General features: G+C 35.3%; 1 protein-coding gene across 1 annotated transcript in view; it reads left to right on the plus strand.

Annotated features, from left to right (window-relative positions):
- The window catches only part of MEP1A (meprin A subunit alpha), a 31,815-nt gene extending 13,047 nt beyond the window's left edge, over window positions 1-18,768 (plus strand). Inside the window, exons 8-14 of the mRNA XM_051997103.1 lie at window positions 4,144-4,365; window positions 5,020-5,169; window positions 7,047-7,262; window positions 10,072-10,545; window positions 12,321-12,494; window positions 15,296-15,578; window positions 18,012-18,768. Coding sequence (XP_051853063.1) covers window positions 4,144-4,365; window positions 5,020-5,169; window positions 7,047-7,262; window positions 10,072-10,545; window positions 12,321-12,494; window positions 15,296-15,578; window positions 18,012-18,168 — 1,676 coding nt within the window. The 3' untranslated portion in view covers window positions 18,169-18,768. The remainder of the gene's footprint in view (window positions 1-4,143; window positions 4,366-5,019; window positions 5,170-7,046; window positions 7,263-10,071; window positions 10,546-12,320; window positions 12,495-15,295; window positions 15,579-18,011) is intronic.
- The last annotated feature ends 211 nt before the right edge of the window (window positions 18,769-18,979 follow it).

Below are 18,979 nucleotides of genomic sequence, written 5' to 3' on the forward strand. Positions count from 1 at the left end.
AGCCTTGAAGGAAGCCAGAGAAACCAGGACTGGAAGAAGGGAGAGTAGTTCAGGCAACGAGGACAGCCAATGAAAAGGCAGAGAGTTGGGAGATAGGGTGGAAAGAGGCCACTGTCACTATAGGAGAGAATAAAGAGTAAGAAGATAGAAAAGGTAGAAAGGAATTAGTTTGTAAAAGTCTTTAAAAATCCAACAAAGATTTTAAAGATATTTGATTCTAGAAGTAATGGGGGAGCTTCTGGAACTTATTGAGTATGGAAGTTCATTATGACCATTTTCTTCTGCAGTTATTTCACAGACAGGCAAACTAACCAAAAATTGAAGATACATGAAAGAGTTGGTTTATTCAATACGTCTACAATTTTTATAGTTTTTCCTCTCTCTTTTCCCTGGAGTCGGTCCTGAACGAAGTCCGGAATCATATGTTTCTATTTCAAAGAACCATATGTCTGTAGCTCCTTCCCAACATCTCTCCCACCAGTTCTATTTCTTTGGCAGGTAGGCAGCACCACTGTCAGTTTTTCAATTAAGTATGTTTCTATATATTCAGATTTGGAAGCCTGAGTTACAAAAAAGATAATTTAAATTTTCATAATAACTTCTTTATTTAAAAAACAAACAAGCAAAGTGCTTTAAACCATGTAACAAATCTGGGATACTGACTAGAGCTATGATTTAATTAAGACAACTATATGATTTAATGGATAGAGCACCAGTTCTGGAGTCAAAAAGACCTATTTTCAAATTTAGTCTCAGAGACTTCAGGATTGTATCATCCTGGTCAAATCACTAACCCTGTTTGCTTCAGTTTTCTAATCTGTAAAATGAGCTGGTTAAGGAAATAGCAAGTCACCTTAATATCTTTGCCAAACCCCCCCAAATAAAGTAACAAATAAACACACAGAACTAAAAAAAAATAACTGAAATTTATTTCACAGTCTTAGAAAGTTGTTAAAAAATGGATTATAGTTGTATGGGAAATGTTAAGCAGGATACTCTAAGGCAAAAACAACAAAACAAAACAAAACAAAAAAACTTGTAAAGTCCTCCATGAAATCAACTAAAATGAAATGTACTATAGACAAAGTAATAACAATGTTCTGGGATGAATAGCTGTAAATGACTTTGCTATTCTTAGTAGTGCAATCATACACAACTACTCTGAAGGATTTATGATGAAAAATTTTAACCATACCCACAGAAGGAACTGATTGTGTCAGAATGCAGATTGAAGAATTCACTATTTCTTTCTATCTTTTTTTAAACTTAATTTTTCTTGAGGTTCTATTTTTTTCACAATTTGATTTTCATGGAAATGTTTTGCATAACTTCACAGGTGATTTCTTAATTGTGGATGAGAATAAGGGAGAGAATCTAGAACTCAAAAATTAAAAAAAAAAACAAATGTAATTTTTTTGTTGTTTTGACTGTAACTGGGGAAAACATTAAATAGATAAAATAAAAAAAGAAAGTTGTCAATTTCTTCCTGTCTTTGAGACCAATTTTCTTGGTAAGCCCCCTATAATGTCTTAAATGTGAGGAATTTCAGAAGTACAAAAACAGGTTTATCTCACATAATATTGTTGTAATCCGTATCATTTCACAATATTAAGTGCTTAATATATTTTAATATATTAATAACATAATGTTGTGAAATCCTACTGTAATATTCCCATCCCCCCAATAGAAATCTACTTGACTTTCCTATAATACTGTTTCACCTAACAAAAAAGGTGAAGTCAAGACAAATCTTGACCCCAAAATCAGATGTCCAACTCTGCTCATACCTCCCCTACCCATTTCTCCAATTCTGTCTCATTATAATTTCTAAACTCACCAACAAAGAATAAGTATATAGAATTGCTAATTATTCATCTGCCAGGACCCTGAGTGATGTAGAATAATTTTTATGGGAAAAGAAGTCTGCAAATGTCAGGACTGTTGCAGAGAGGCACCTGAATTATTCATAGGTAAAATGTGGAGAACTGGATTCCCCGCAAGATCCAAAGGAAGGTTCAAGGTTGGAGAAATATTTCTTCAAATATGTAAAAATTTGGGGTAATTGGTTCAGTAAATAGAATAATGGACTTGAAGTCAGCAAGACCTGAATTCAAATCCTGTCTCAGATACTTAGTTATTCCCTGACATTGAGCAAGTCACCAAATGCTCTGTGCAGTTGTTCTCACATGTGAGAAAAATGAAGGGGTTTGACTCTATGACCTCTACTGTCTTAAAGGGACCTAATACTATATAATAACATAATAAATAATTAATGAAATATTCACTAATCAATAAACATTTCCTAATTTTCTGTCATTTTGGGTACATATAACAAGTTGGGTACATATAACTTTCTATAAATGAAATTAAAAGAACTTAATTTTCCCACTGGACTTATGTCTGATTGAGTCAGTATACATGATAAAATTTGTTCTTGATAGTAACATATATGTGTATATATATATATACATGTATGCATACATTTATATATATATATATAGTTGATTGAGTAAACAAAGTTCCAACAAACTGAAAACTTTGGTATTTATTTATCTGTTTCTTTACATGTACATGCATGTATCTGTGTATATGTACATTACTAATATGCATTACACATTTTGCCAAATACGCTAACTTAACCAGATAACATAGGGTCAGGACAAAGAAATAAAAATTGTTAGTTTCAATTACAGGAAATTAAAAACACTCATTTAAAATGACTTAAAATTACATGTTTTTTGTTGATTAGTTTCTAGTATATACATATATGTATGTATGTATGTATGTATGCACACACATCTATTAACTACTTACTATATACAAGTTGATGTATTCAGTACTATAAAGGATACAAATGCTTGACACATATGTATTTCATAAAATGCTTTTTCATTCATTCAAAGAAAATAATTACATGATTATATGACATTTATAATTATATGACATCTAGATTATGATTTAAGATTTATAGAGCATTATATATATGATCTTGACAGATAAGTATTTCATAAAATGCTTTTTCATTCATTCAAAGAAAATAATTACATGATTATATGACATTTGTAATTATATGACATCTAGATCATGATTTAAGATTTACAGAACATTTTATATATATGATCTCATTTTATCCTCATAGCAACCCTCTGGCATGATATTATTAACTTATTTCACAGGTAAGGAAACTGTCTCAGAAAAAGTCTCAAAATCTCTTGTCTATAGTCACATAACTAGTTATTAGTGGAAACAGGATTTGAATAAAAGCTTCTTCTGACAATGTTAAGAAAAATGTCATAGCATTTAATTTATAGGCTTGGCAAAAGAAGGCTTAAACATTTAAATAGATCACTAATTGTGCACGATGTTATATTATAAGGTGTAGAATAAATGCTATGTGTGTCCACAAACCAAGTGCTTATAGAAGTTCAAATGAAGAAATAGTCTTAGGCTGAGGTAGTCAGAGAAAACTTCTTAGACGAGGAAGGATTTTAGCTGGATGGATAAGTTTTATGTAGATAAAGAAGAAGAATGGGGGTATTCTAGGTGAGAGAAAGCATGAGCAAAAGTAAAACGGTAGCCAAGTACAGGAATCAAGATTGTGACTAAATCAATAAGAATAGAGTTCATATCAGAGATGATATGAATTTAGGAGATGATAAAGGTGGAGAAACAAGAGCAGCCAGATTTTCAGGCTAAGGAGTTTGAACTTCATCCTATAGGAGAAAGGGGAACCATCAATAGTTTAATTTCTAAAGCAATTATTACAGAAATCCTGAAGATATGCCATGTTTTTGTAAATGCCCAAACTAATTTAATTTAAAATTTGAATGTCAGAATCTACATATTTTATTTTATCTTTATTTATTTTTTATTTTCAAAACAAATGCATAGATAATTTTCAACATTCATCTTTACAAAACCTTGTGTTCCCCTAATCAGCAAGTAATCTAATATATGTTAAACATGGTCAAGAATCTACATATTTTAAATCTACTTTCATCCCCCTCCAACTTTCAACTTGTCTCCGGTGTCTAATTCCTGTTAAAGACTCAAGTGAGAAGAGCCTCCTCCCTGGTATGCACTAGATGAAACTTTGTTGCAGCCTTTTCAAGGCTGACGACCTATTGTTTCTCTCCCTGACAGGTTATGAGCACAACTTTGTTACCTACAACGACAGCTACATAACTGACCTCAATACTCCCTATGACTATGAATCTCTGATGCATTATGCTCCATTCTCTTTTAATAAAAATGAAAGCGTGCCCACCGTCACGGCCAAGATCCCTGCATTTGACGACATCATCGGGCAGCGACTTGATTTCAGCACCATTGATTTAGAGAGGCTTAATCGCATGTACAATTGCAGTGAGTTTGGATGGGTTTGAATAATGGGATTTTGACACTGTCACTTCTCTGCTCAGCTTGTGCATCCTGTTTTTGCGGTGTTCATTTCTTTCTACTTTTCTTTGAAAGACAGAGATCCAGACACACGAAAAGGGATCTTGTTGTGTTTAAGAAGGGAGCTTTCTGTAAGCTCCCTTTGGCATCTTTTACAAATCTATCATTTCATTCGTCAAACAAAAACAAGAACTCATCTACATTAAGGGGTCTAACAAATGGAATTGGAGGGCTAGCTGAGACTTAATTGAGAACACTAGGGATTTGCATTAATAGAGGAACTCAGATTAAGAAATCAAAGGTTACATACCTAGATAACTTTCAATAACTTTGGTGAAATGGTAAGAGTGAATTTTTATACTTGGAGTCAAGAAATTTGGGTTTAAATCCTGTCCTCGACTGTTGTTCTACACAATGAACCTCAGCTTCCTCATCTGTAAAATAGGCCTACAAATTTTGCATTATTCACCTCCCAAATTTGTTGTAAAGAGATTTATAACACTCAAAGTAAAGTATAAATAAACTACAATTTTTAAACATTCTGTTTAGAAAGCAACTGCTCCTAGACAGAAGTAACCTTGATCTTTTGAACCATGAATTTATATGGCATATTCTTTTCAGCTGCAACTCATACCCTTTTGGACCAGTGCACTTTTGAGAAACAAAACATCTGTGGCATGATCCAGGGAACTAGAGATGATGCTGATTGGATTCATGAGAGAGGGGATGGTCCTGGAAAAGAAGATCATACTCTGGTTGGACGATGCAAAGGTCAGTGGAATAAGATAAATAAGAGAAATTAAAAGGGCAGTCAAGTTGTTTACTAGGTTGATTTTGACTACATCAAGTCAGCATCTTTTTTTTTTTTTTGGCATCTAGATACTTTTATGAGTAGGTATCTGAAAGAGGACAAAGGGCATTTATACATTTCTCAGGCATTAAATGGATAAAACATACTCAAGGACACTGTGTGCAAAGGAAAAGTAAACTGAGTGATAGGAGTGATAGGAAAGTGACAGGAAAAGAAAGCATAAGTGCTGACCAGCAAAAGAAGGAAAAGATTATTCATAGGCTCAAAAATAAGTTTAACAAGTTCAAAATGGGAGAAATACTAGATAAGTGAAAAATGTTTTCAGATTTTAGGGAACCAATTGTTCAACATAAAACAATAAGACATAGCAGTGAGATGATACAATCTCACTCTTCCTTAAGAAAGGAATAGTGTCCAGGAAAAGGGAGAAGGTTTTCCTTGTATGTTGTGGTTATTGTTGTTGTTGCTGTTGTTTCCTGTTCAGACCATAAATAGTATTTTGTTTAGTTTTGGGCAATGGATTTAGGATGGACATTAATAAAATGAGCAGCACCCAAAGAGGGGCAAAGAGGAAGGTAGAGGACTTATGGCCTGCTATGCTTGGTAAAGGAATTTGAGAAGTTAGCGTGAAGACTTTTGTAATTGTTTTCAAGTATTTGAAGGGTTGACATATGGAAGTCCTAAAGGCAAAAGGTGGCTTGATATCTTTCTTTTTTCATTCCTTTATTTTCTTTGTTTCTCTTTCCTGCCTGCCTTTCTTTTTTCTTTCTCTTCTTTCCTACCTTCCTTCTCACCTTTCTTCTTTCTCTCTTCCTTTCTTTTTTCTTTCTTTCTCTCTTTTTCTCTTTCTTCCTCTTCCTCCCCTCCCTCCCTCCCTGCTTTCTTCCTTCCTCCCTCCCCTCCTCCTCCCACCCTCCTTCCCTCCTTCCTCTCTTCCTTCCTCCTTCCATGCTTCTCTTTTTTTCTTTCTCTTTGTTTCATCTGTCCTTTTTTCTTTTTTTCCTTTCTTTATTCCTCCCTCCCTCCCTTTCTCTTATCTTGTCTTCTCTCTCAATCTCTGAGTCCTGCTTTCCATTTACCATACCAGATCATCTCATATGAATAATTAAGGTATTTAAAATATAGTCTTTTAATTACTTTGCTCGATGTCTTCTTGAGAGTCAACAGGTAGAGATAAATCTAGGGTTAGACTTTCTCCTGAAAGCAGATTGGACAAACACCTAGTTGCTCCAGAAAAGAGTTAAAAGCTCTTTGTTATCTTTAAGATTATTAAGTCAACATTGTATTATCTCTCTTAGGGATGCTAAAGATATCTCCAAAGCCCAATTATAATAATAAATCTAAGGTCGAATCATGATTATTTATAGATTAATATTTGATTTTCATGCAAGCAGCAAAAGTGATCACTAAATGGAAGGAATTTTTTTTTTTTTTTGGTGCATACTTTGAAATGCTCAGAATGTAGGAGTATGTTACTGAGAAAAGGAAAAGACACTCCCAGCCTAAAATAAGTATCTGAAGTTGCTTTATCAGATTCAGATCTATGACTTTCCCTGCCTCTTTTTTTGGGGGGAAGCAGAGCAGCAATTGAGGTTAAATGACTCACCCAGGAACACATAGCTAGTAAATGTTAAGATATGAGGTCACATTTGAACTCGGGATCCTCTTGATCTCAGAACCAGTACTCTATCCACTGAGGTAAATAACTGTCCTGACCTACAACTTTTATTCTTCTTAGGAAGGAATAGTTTATAAAGTAAAAATCTGATGTTTGTTATGAGATATTGGCTAGTTTTTAGACAATTGGGGATAAAGTCTGGTTCTGTTTATTTTTTAGAGGCAGGTTACTTCATGTACTTCAACACCAGTTATGGGCAGACAGAAGAAGCTGCTCTTCTGGAGTCAAGGATTCTTTATCCCAAGAGGAAGCAGCAGTGCCTCCAGTTTTACTACAAGATGACAGGAAGCCCCTTAGACAGACTCGTTGTCTGGGTCAAGAGGGATGACAGCACTGGCAATGTCCGCAAGTTGGTCAAGATACAAACATTCCAAGGTACTTTAAAAAATATGAACAAATCCATTGCAATCATAGCTTTTGGAAACTCTAAAGAAGAACATTTTAAAAAAGAGAGTACTCGCTCATTGATAATCTTAATGTATTCTGTTCTTAATTCAAGAAATGTGATAACTTTTTAAAAATGAAAGTATGCAGCATAACTTTTAAATCAGATATTTGTGATTGATTTGATCAATCAAAATGACTGGTTTTGATGTTTTTTTGAGATAGGTTCATAGTATTGGTAAATATTTAACAGCTCTATGAGGGAAAATGCCCAGTGTAGATTTTTATGTTTAATCTGAATTATTAACATTTTCTCTGTCACTTTTAGTCTAAACAATCAACAAAACCACAAATTAAGCCCTGATTTGTAGCCATTGTCAATCTTTGAGATTTGAAAATTTCCTTATGAAAATTTAATTATTGATTCCATTTCATCCCTGTCTGTATTGGATAACTGAATGATTTAAATGAACCAATTTTGTGGAATGTTAAGTAAGTGTCTGAGAGTTGAGAGTTACTTGGTTCAGGAAAATTGTAGGTATAACACAGAAAGGGAGTTGAGGTCTATGGAGGTTAAGTGACTTACCTGTTAGGCATATAATAAGTTAGAGTTGGGATTGGAGCTTAAATACAGGGACTGCAAATGCAGAACTTTTTTCAACTGAGTCAAGTTGCTTTCACAAGGAGATCATGACATACCCTTTGTTCTCAAGGAGTTTATATTCTTGTAGAGTAGCTAGGATACATATTCTATAATATGAAGTTGAATATAGACAGTATTATGGGAATGATATAATACACATCTTTTATTTTTTATTTATTTTGCAATGTAAGCTCCTTGAGAGCAGAGACTGTTTCTTTGTGCTAATAGAGTCTAGCACGATGCTTGGCACATGGTAGGCACTCCAAAATATTTTTCAAATTTAATTGTATTTGTACAAGTTAATGTAAAAATATTTCTAGAGTCATTAAAAGAAAAACCATTACCAGTACAACTTGTTTAATCATGACTGTAAGAGGGATATTTTTTATTGCAAATATTATCAGGAACTTAAAAAATAAACTTTAACAGCAAAGTAGGGATTGGGGCCTACCGGGAGGCCTTTTCATGAATATAAGGGTATTCATGTATAACTAAATAGAAGGTGGAAAAGTAGTTCACATTACATTCTCCTCATTATAACCAATCATCTGATTTTCTCTCCAACATAACCACATATGCCCTTCATCCGTAATGATGGGACAGTCCAACAATTCCCCACCAGTTCTTTCTACCCTAAAAACTTTACATTTTTCAGCTTTAAAATAGGCATTTTAGGGCAGTTATAATCTAATTTTGACTGAGGCACCCTCAGCAGCAGCTGTGTATTGTTGTTTTCATTCAGTCCCTTTTGATTCTTTGTGATCTTACTTGGGATTTCTTGGCAAAGATATTGGAGTGATTTGCCACTTCCTTCTCTAGCTTATTTTTACACTTGAGGAAACTGAGGCAAACAGAGTTAGGTGACTTGCCCAGGGTCATGTCTAGTAAATGTTTGAGGTCAGTTCTTCCTAATTACCACTATGCCACCTAGCTGCCTAAAATAATGGAACATGAGCTCAAAAAAGTCTGGAAGTTATTGATCTTTTCAGATTGAGCACTGACTTCTGTCGGATCAAATGCTTTCTAATTTTTTATAATACAGAAAAATTATAATATTATAGAAAGCCAAATCCCCTCTTACCCTTACTAACTATACATTATGGATAAATCACTTTGTATAGACTTATAGCTGCCTTTTGCATTAGTGGAGGGATTTTTCCTATAAAGAAAGAATCTCTTTATCCGCAGATAGGATTTAATCATCATTTATTTAGCACTTGTGTACCAACTTGTCCCTAAGACTGCTTCAAAAGAGTTCCATATTTTAATCACTGTAACTATTGAGACCTTTGATGAATTTGTTTTTAAAGTTAGGTAAATATATGTGTCCTTTATGATAATGAAAAGTTGTCATTCTAGTTAAATATGGTATATTTAAGCTTGAATGAAATAATTTTTAATAATTCTACTTATAAGTGACTTCAATTTAAAATTAAATTGAACATTTTCACTTTAACATATTTATGTTTATTTATCTTCATGTGTGTTCTATGAGATTTCTCTTTCTTTACAGGTCAAAATTTAGAGCCAGTCCTAGACAACAAATGATTCAAAGTAGGAAAACTAATCTTTGGTGCCCTGTCATCTCACTTTTTGTGTTCTCTCTCCTGCTAGTCCCTTTTATAGGTCCTTACCAATGGAAAACTTCACACTAAAATGCTCAGCTCAGGATTATTCTCCATGGTACATCAAAAAGATTTGGAATAAGAAAAATATAAGTCATAACTCTTGCCTCACCTTATTAGTTGTGTAATCTCGAACAAGTCATTAAATACTTACTGTCTTTCTTTCTTTCCTCCTCTCAGCAAAAGACTAATTTTCCTAAGCGGAGTTAAAGATAAGCTTCTATAACTAATTTACACTAAGGCAGAAAAGCTCATTAGACTTAACCTTACCTTCACTATCTGGATTTTTAAAGAAAATTTTTGTTAATTTAAGCATATTTCTTAAACTTTTGACAATGTGAGAAAGTATAACAGGGGAATCTCAAGCAGCAAAAATATTTTTGTAGAAAGGAGATGAGGATTATCTACTGGGGTATGTGTTCCCATTTCTGTAAGCCTTAAGACTTCTGTAAGTCTGTAAGTCAAATCAAGACTGATTTGAATGAAAACACATAGTTGGGTGGCATTTAATAGAGCTTTGTTTCTGTCCCAGGTGATAATGAATATGGCTGGAAAATTGGTCATGTGACCCTCAGAGAGGAAGTTAAGTTCCGCTATCTCTTCCAAGGCACAAAGGGAGATCCCCAGAACTCTGCTGGGGGTATTTTCCTGGATGACATCACTCTGACTGAAACACCATGCCCTAGAGGTGTCTGGATGGTTCGGAACTTTTCTCATCTCCTTCAGACCACAGTGAAAGGAGATATGGTCTTTAGCCCTCGATTCTACAGCTCAGAGGGATATGGTTATGGGGTGACCTTATACCCCCATGGCAGAAATGGTACCAGCCGCTCTGGCTATGTTGGACTTGCTTTTCAACTCTACAGTGGGGAGAATGATGCTATCTTGGAATGGCCAGTGGAAAATAGGCAGGCCATCATGACAATTGTTGATAATGATCCCGATGCTAAGAAGAGAATGTCATCCAGCATGGTGTTCACCACCTCTAAGGATCATATATCTCCAGGTACGTAAATGGCTTTTGTATACATGAAATCTGAAAACTTTTGAAAGGAATGATAGAGAGATGATTTTCTCTAAGAAAAAACAACAAAAACAATATAACAACACTATATTCTTTAGCAGACTTAATAGTGATCTGTTCTATTTGTGATTCTTTTCAGCAGATTAGTTTTATTTAAGCTTAAAAAAAAAAAACATACCATTTTATTTCCATCAATTTCCCCAACTCCAGAATTCTCTTTTAATAAAAAAAATTACGTAAACTAACCATCATAGTAATTCATCTGACATTGGATGCTACTTTTACACATATAACCCATCACCTTTTTTGCTAAGAATCAGAGAATAGACACTGATTGAACATTGAATTTCAGCTGAATTTGGCTATCATTTAATGATTTCTTTTTCGTATTATTAATGTGGTTATGGTGGGTATGGTTTGTTTTTACTTTCTTTGTTATGCATCAGTTCATAAATATACTGTCCATGTTTCTCTGAATTATTCCTATGTTATTTTTTAAAAATTGATCTATTTTTAACATCATGGTCATTCCTGAGACAAACCTTCAACCTCCTCTTTTTTAACAAAGAATATAGGCAAAAATAATAAATGAGTAATCATTTAAGAATGTGGGGCAGAGCAACGAGGCACAGTAATTCAGGCCTGAAGTCAAGAAGACTCACTTTCCTGGGTTCAAATCTAGCTGTATACACATGCTAGTTTGTGCGACCCTGAGGAGGTCACTTCACTTTGTCTCTATTTCATCATCTGTAAAATGAGCTAGAGAAGGAACTTGCAGACTTTTCTTGTATTGCTGCTCATCTCCCCACCCCCCAAAAAATGCCTAAACAAAGGAAGTCAAGAAGAATTGGGCATGACTGAAAAATGACTAACAATAGAATATCAAAGGGGCACAATAAAATTCCACTGAATTCATGAATACCATAGTGAGTCAAGCTGTTCTCTAATGGATGATTCCTTATTTTTTTCCCTTTCTTTGCCACACAGTTTCAGTTTCTAGTTGCATTTTGAATGCAGAGCAAGATAGTACATTCTCCATTCAGTGCCTAAGCATTCAGTGAGTGCAATGTAATTATAATATAAGGGTAAACAAACAACAACAACAACAAAACAAATACATAATTAGGTATATCAAATCCAAGACAAAACCAGAAATATCAAAAACAAAGCAAAAAATAAAAACACCAAATCACTCCAATCTTCAAGATACCATATAATATATTCCAAAGCTAAAAATAAAAAGTTCACCAGTCATCTGTTCATCGAGATTATCTAAACCAATGCTTTCATTAATTTTGTTTAATGAAGAACTAATTGCATTTTCCTTATTGCTTTTAACTTAATAAAAATTCCCAGCATGGTGCTGCAAAGAACATGTTAAAATTCAAATGCCCTGTCATTTTAAAAGTCTGACTATCTAGGAAAACAAACAAAAATCCATAGCAAATCCTGAAAGAACCTTAAGAACAACAGAATTCCCAAGAAATGAACCACTAAAAAAAAAAAAAAAAAAAAAGGTTATTATTAAGGATCAGATATAGTTGGAGAAACCTGGTACTGAGTCCTTGAATTGGACTGTCAACTTCAAGAAGGAAGTTTATGTAGCTCTCTTTCCTTTTATTGGGGGGAAGATAACTAGGGATAAATGTTTGGCCACTCCAAAAAGTCTTTTCAGATTTCTCCTTGGCTTTATTCCTGTGAGGAAAACGTATTCTACTTAAAAACAGCTTCTGTTTTTTAAACTTTTGCTTTTGTAGACATAAATTATTCTAACATTTGGGACAGACCGTCCATTGTGGGGAAATATGAGCAGAGTTGTAACTGCTTCAGAGGCATCTCTTGGGGCTGGAGCGCCATCATTTCTCATGTGCAGCTACAAAAGCGGAATTTCATTAAAGATGACACACTTGTTATTTTTGTGGATTTTGAAGGTATGTGTCTTATTTGATTGCCTCAAAGAAATCATAAATTCTGTGAACCATTTTGTCTTTGTTTGGCAAAAAGCCATGTAGCTCTTTCCCACATTGAATTACTGAGTTGTTTTTGAGAGATTAAGGAGGAAGAAATTGTTTTCAATAATTCTTATTTGGGGATTTATTAAGAAGGTAGGTAAGCCAGAGCAGTGGCACAAGTTTGTAGCTTCTGTTACTGGGGACACTGAGGCTAGTGGAGTGATCATTGAATTTAGGAGTTCTGAGCTAAAGCCAGAACTAAGGACATTTGTATGTCCACTGTAGATCTACTTAACTCTTAGTATGGGAGTCCCCTAGAGGTGAGAGGGGGAACAAACCTGCCTATCATTGGACAAACCAGCCTAATTAAGAATGGAATACATCAAAATTTCTGTCTGGATTAGCAGTGAAGCGATTCCCTTGGGAGATTCAAGTGAGATGTAGAGATTTAGTATTTTTAAAAAAATGAAAATCACACTTTAAAAAAGTAATAGAAGAGGAATCATTGCATGGAGTGATGAATAATGAAATGAGAAGAACCAAAAGAACATTATATACAGTAACAGCAATATTGTTTGAAGAATGACTTTGAATGAATGTTATTTGACCATTATATTTTCTTCCTTTTGTCTATCTTTCCTTCCTTCCTTTCTTCCTTCCTTCCTTCCTTCTATTTTTTTCCTTTCTTTCTTCTCCCTTTCCTTCTTTTATTCATTCTTTCCATCTCTCCTTCCTTCCATCTTTCATTTCCTCTTTCCTTCCTTTCTTTCTTCCATCTTTCCTTTCTTCCAGATTTTCTTTTTTCTTCCTTCCATCTTTTTAAAAAGAAAAATACAAATAAAGACTATGTCTTTTCCACTTCCCTCAGGTAGGAAGTGCAAAGGTTATTCACAAGCCTGATTCACTCACTATTGTTCAGTATGGGAACTAGGATTTGCTCACTTTCCAGTTTGAGCCTAATCCTCTCTCCCAGGCAACCATGTGGTCCTTCCATTTCCAAAGGCTTTATTATGTATTAATGGCAAGGTTAACACAAATACCCAATTACCATATCTCATAATAACTAATGAGCTGAAGTGATTTATCAACCTCAGCATCCCAGGCAGCTGAGATTATAAGTAAGCACTACCGTGATGGCTGGATTGACTCTTACCAGTCAGTCAGAGGACATATCTAACTCCTTGTTAAAGCATTTAGTGAACTATCTTAGAAAAATATCAATAGAACATTCCTCTTCACCAAAAATCTGGAATATATTGTCCCACAATGGTATATATACTTCAGTAGGAAAAGTGAAATAGACAGGAACAACTCCCAGGAATATATATGGGCAGGGCACACATTTTCAGTGGCACAATTATGGGAAATATATGTAGCCAGGGTACACATATGGAGGAGAACATTTGTAGAGATGTATGTCCAGAATACACTGAATGAGGCAAATAGTGACTCCATTATTTCAGACTTGTCAATGTCATCTAGTGCTGTTATCATACTATTTTTATTGGGCTTGCCCTCTGCTAGGCTTCTATCCTGAGAAAAGATCTAATGTGAAACAAATCTGATGATCCAACAAGCCTTCCAATATTGAAGGAAGCAATAAAGCAATTAATAAATATTTATTAAGTGCATCTATTATGTGCCAGACAGCATAGTGAGTTGGTAGAGTGGATAAAGTTCTGGATCTAAAGTCAGGAAGATTCATCTTCCCGAGTTAAAATCCAACCTAAGACAATGACTAACTGTGTGACCCTGGGCAAGTCACAGAGCCCTGTTTGTTTCAGTTCCTTATCAGTAAAATGAGCTGGAAGAGGAAATGGCAAAGCACTCCAGTATCTTTGCACAGAAAGTCCCAAATGGGCTCATGAAGAGTTGGACGTAACTGAAATGACTGAACAACAAAAACATTCTGGGTTCTGTGCTAAGTACTTGAGGGAAGGAAGAGGGAGAAAGAGAGGGAGGGAGAAAAGGAGGAAGGGAGGAAGAAAGGGAGGTAGGGAAGTAGAGAGGGAGAAAGAGGAGGGAGGTAAAGAGAAAGGTTGACAAAAAGAAATGCGGAGAGAGAGGGGGGAGGGAGGGAGGGAGAGAGAGAGGAAAAGAGGAAAGGAAGGAGGAAAAGAGGGAGGGAGAGGGAGAAAAAGGGAGGAAGGGAGGAAGGGAGAGAGAGAAAGAGAGAAAAAGAGAGAGAAGAAAGAAGGGAGGAGAGAGGGAAGGAGGAAAACAGAGAGGGAGGGAGGGAGAAAGGGAGAGAAAAAGGGAGGGAGGGAAAGAGAGGAGAGAGAGAAAGAGAAGGAAGGAGGAAGAGAAAAAGAAAGGGAAGGAGAGAGGGAGGAAAGGGAAGGGGGGGAGTGAGGAGAGAGGGAATTTGTGTCCTCAAGGAGCTTGATAGAATGGAGGAGACTATGTGCAAATAAATATGTGCAAAGCAAGATATACACATATACATATATGTGTGTGTGTACACACACAATGAAAAAAAATTGAAAATGGGGGGGGTTGGCACTAGATTTAAGAGAGGCTAGGGAAGCAGCATCTGAGTCTTCCCCAGATATCCCCAGATTGAACTGAGTTTGGATGAAAACAAGAAGTTCATCTATAGACTATCTAATCGTAGGCATTGATGACTGTTGGGTCAGGTCTCTGAAAGTTCTGTCCATGAAGGGATGATGTATCTGCCACTGAAATCTTAGGTTTATCTGGCATCTTTGGAAATGAAAACGGATTGTTTGCCATTTTTGCTATGAATCACTTCCATGATTCCTTCTTTTGTTTTCCTGAAGATATCACCCACCTTAATCAGACTGAAGTTCCTGTCACCAGCACGAGAAAGAGCTCCTCAGGTCTGATTCTCCAAAGCCAAGGGCTTCAAACATCCCAAGAAGATTCCCACACAGCGACATTAGAAGGCCAGCCTAGCAACCTACAGAGGCAAACACGGTCTGTAGAGAACACGGGCCCGTTGGAGGATCACAACTGGCCGCAGTACTTCAGAGACCCGTGTGAACCAAACCCTTGTCAGAATGAAGGCATCTGTGTGAACGTGAAAGGAATGGCAAGCTGCAGGTAGGTGCTGGGGGGCTCTGCAACCCTGGAACGAATTGGGATCACCCTTCCACCTACTGCCTGTAGCATTACAGACAAATTTTGTAGGCTTAAAAAAAGCCCCCAAATCTTTTTACCTTTAAAAAGATGTCCTAGCCCTTCCCATGATTTATATTTTCAGAGCAATTAGACAATTTTACAAAATCATATTTTGTCAGATTTTGAGGTCATAGGGATGATCTTCATTTTATAGATGAGGAAGCTGAGCCAATGGTGGAGGGGAGGGTCCTACAGCTGACTCTCAACAGAACCATAATGTGAATGAAATTTCCCTTTTCCTATTTCAGTGCCCTACTTGATTAATAGGGAATAGTAATCATCTAGGGGGGATAATTCCTAGCACCCATAGAGTGGCTTTTTAATTTGGACCAGGTTTCCTTTATTTTTCTCTCCAAAGTAACTCTTTTCAAAACTGGGCCAGCAAGATAGTGCACTGAGTAGAGCACTAGTCTTGAAGTCAGGAGTTCAAATCTAGCTTCAAACACTTAACACTGACTAACTGTGTGATCCTGGGCAAGTCACTAAATCTTTATTGCTTTGACTCCCCCCCAAAAAAAGAATTCTTTTCAAAATCTTTCAAATTAGCTGTGAAACCTCTAGGTCTCTTATGAGTATTAAATGAGATAGCAAAAATAAACTGCTTTAAATGTCTATTGAAAATATCTAATCGTAGCTAATAATAATAATACATTATTAATAACATTTATATTACAATCAGTATTTCAGTTTGGTTTCTTTCATCTGGACTAGAAGCAAAGTCTGTGTTTTACTACCATCTTATATACTCTTCCTACAACACTAAAATATTTTCAGAATAAATGATTCAAAATTATACTAAGAAAGGGAAATAAGATTCCTCTGTCATGGAACTCTTACCACATGAAGTGAAGAACTCATGTCATTTAATATTGGAATGGTTTCCAAAGAAATAAGAATCTGGAGCTATATTTGACCCAAGAGATCAAATAGTGCAACATTTTATAGATAAGGAAATTGAGTTTCCCAGAGTCATACATAGAGTGATAGTTGGGATTCAAACTCAAGCCTTTCTCAAGGGCCACATTTTGCCTTCCCTGCTAACTCTCTCACTTTATTAATGTGGAAACTAACACTAAAATGATATCCAGGGTAATTTCAAATTTCAGCGTGTCCCCAGGACAACTTTTACTAGGATCCTTGGATAAGTGTACTTAGTGTAGTGGTGGTGGTGGTGATGGTAGATCAGTGAAGATTTGGAAGTTTGTAACTAATAGCTATTAGGATTGATTAAAAAAAAATATAATTCCAGAACTTCTTATAGTTCCGATTATTTTTTCCAAGTTGGAGGACTCTTGGCTGTTATCTTTCCTCAGAGTCTGGGTAAAATATCACATCTAGAACTAAGAGAATAATAACTTAGAAAGCTTGGGAGTCTGTGTGACAATCCTATAGTAAAACAACAGCAGCAGTAGTAGTTGTAGTAGTAATTGGTAGTTGTTGTAGTAATAGTAGCTGTAGGAATAATAGAGCACATGATAAACAGGTTAAAAAGATCTATGGAAATTCTTTGGGAATAAGCAGATGTACTTTCTTGAGTAGGAGTCGACTCATAATGAATAAATGTACTAGATCTATAAACATATAAATAAAGATAGATGTAGATAGCTCTAGCTCTAGATTTATAAGTAGACATATAGACATATATATGCATATCAGTGTGTACATCTTTTCTCTCAACACATTTGTAAGTTTAATATGTATTATTAATATTTTACGATCACTTTTCTAAGTCTAGAAATTGACAAAATAATAAACCAATCCCTGATTTGTAGTGTTTGCTGATTTCCAAAATATAGCTCCTCACATACCTACTACTGAATGTACCCTAAAAGGACTAATCTTAGTGTGAAAACTATGGAGCCTTTAGGATCTTAGAGTTTAATCAGAAGCTCCTTGGATCATATGGGCATAAAGTCAATGCCCAACAAAGTGTTAAACAAATGACCAAGTCATGTAATTCTGTATATACATACACACACAAATACACAAGCACACACACTACTGCTTGAATTCCTACCTTGAACTCTTATCTGAACATCCCTGAGTTTAGAAGTGCTAAGTATCTTTCTTAATTCTCCGAAAAGTTGTTTAATTGTGTTTCTCTGATTTCTCATGAGGACCATTGAAAAACAGCACATAGTATAGTGGAGAAAGCATTAATCTAGGATTCAGAAGGTCTGGGGTTTATTCTAGTGATGGATATATTATGTAGCCCTTGATAGATTATTTTTTCCTCTGTACCTCAGATTTTAAATGGAAAAAAAAAGTCAGGTAGGGTATCCTCTATTCAAAAATTCTGTGAAGCTATAAACATTTGACTGTTTCTCATATTTGGCCATTTCTGTTTTTCCCCAGGTGTGCCTCTGGACATGCCTTCTTTTACACTGGAGAACGATGTCAGGCTATGCAGGTTCATGGAAGTATCTTGGGAATGATGATTGGAGGAGTTGCTGGGACTATTGTGTTGAGTATTGTCATCATCTCCATGATGTCCCAAAGGAGATCAATGTGAGCAGACTATTGAGATCCCTGGAGTACTTACCCTATAACCACTTTTCCTTTTCTTCTTTTAGTACAGACTAAGTGACGTATTACGATCTTCCTCCTAAATTGACATGCTCCATGTTTCTTGCTTTTTAATTCCCTCATTTGAGTACAGTACTAAATGATTTAGAAATTATTTGGCTCTTATTACAAGTTACAAAAGGAAGTTCCATCAGGTGAATTCAACCATGAATTTTAAAATCTCCTGTGTCTTTCTCAGCAATAGTTGAAGTCTTTAATAATAATAATAGTGACTGACATTATATAGTGCTTTAAGATTTACAAAACACTTTTACATATGGTATCCCATTTGATCTTCACATCAACTCTGCAGGGTAGTTACTATTATATTCCATATTTACAGATGAGGAAACTAAGGTAGACAGAGCTTAAGTGATTTACAAAGATTTATAAACCTAATGTTTGAGACTGAATTTGAATTTAGGTTTTCCCAATTCCAGGTTCAGCACTGTATCCACTATACCACTTAGTTGGCTTTAAAGGGCCTTCTTAAAGGGCCCTTGTACCGAGTGATTTAAAAAAATAAAATGTTATTGATTTTTTTTTATTTTTATGTTGCCTTTATTTTTTCTTTGTAAAGTAGGCTGTCTCCATTTTGTGGATGAGAAAACTGAGGCTTACTGTGAAGACCGAGTTAGCACCCTGGATGCCTTAGAATCAGCCGGAGTCAGGATAAGCAAAAGTGCTTGGTCTTTATTCTTGGTCTTTAGAGGTAGAAGTGAAAGGGATGGATGCAAGTTCTCCATGACTTCCCTTCT

Source organism: Antechinus flavipes, chromosome 4, assembly GCF_016432865.1.
Source record: "Antechinus flavipes isolate AdamAnt ecotype Samford, QLD, Australia chromosome 4, AdamAnt_v2, whole genome shotgun sequence".
In the NCBI taxonomy this organism is placed as follows: domain Eukaryota; kingdom Metazoa; phylum Chordata; class Mammalia; order Dasyuromorphia; family Dasyuridae; genus Antechinus; species Antechinus flavipes.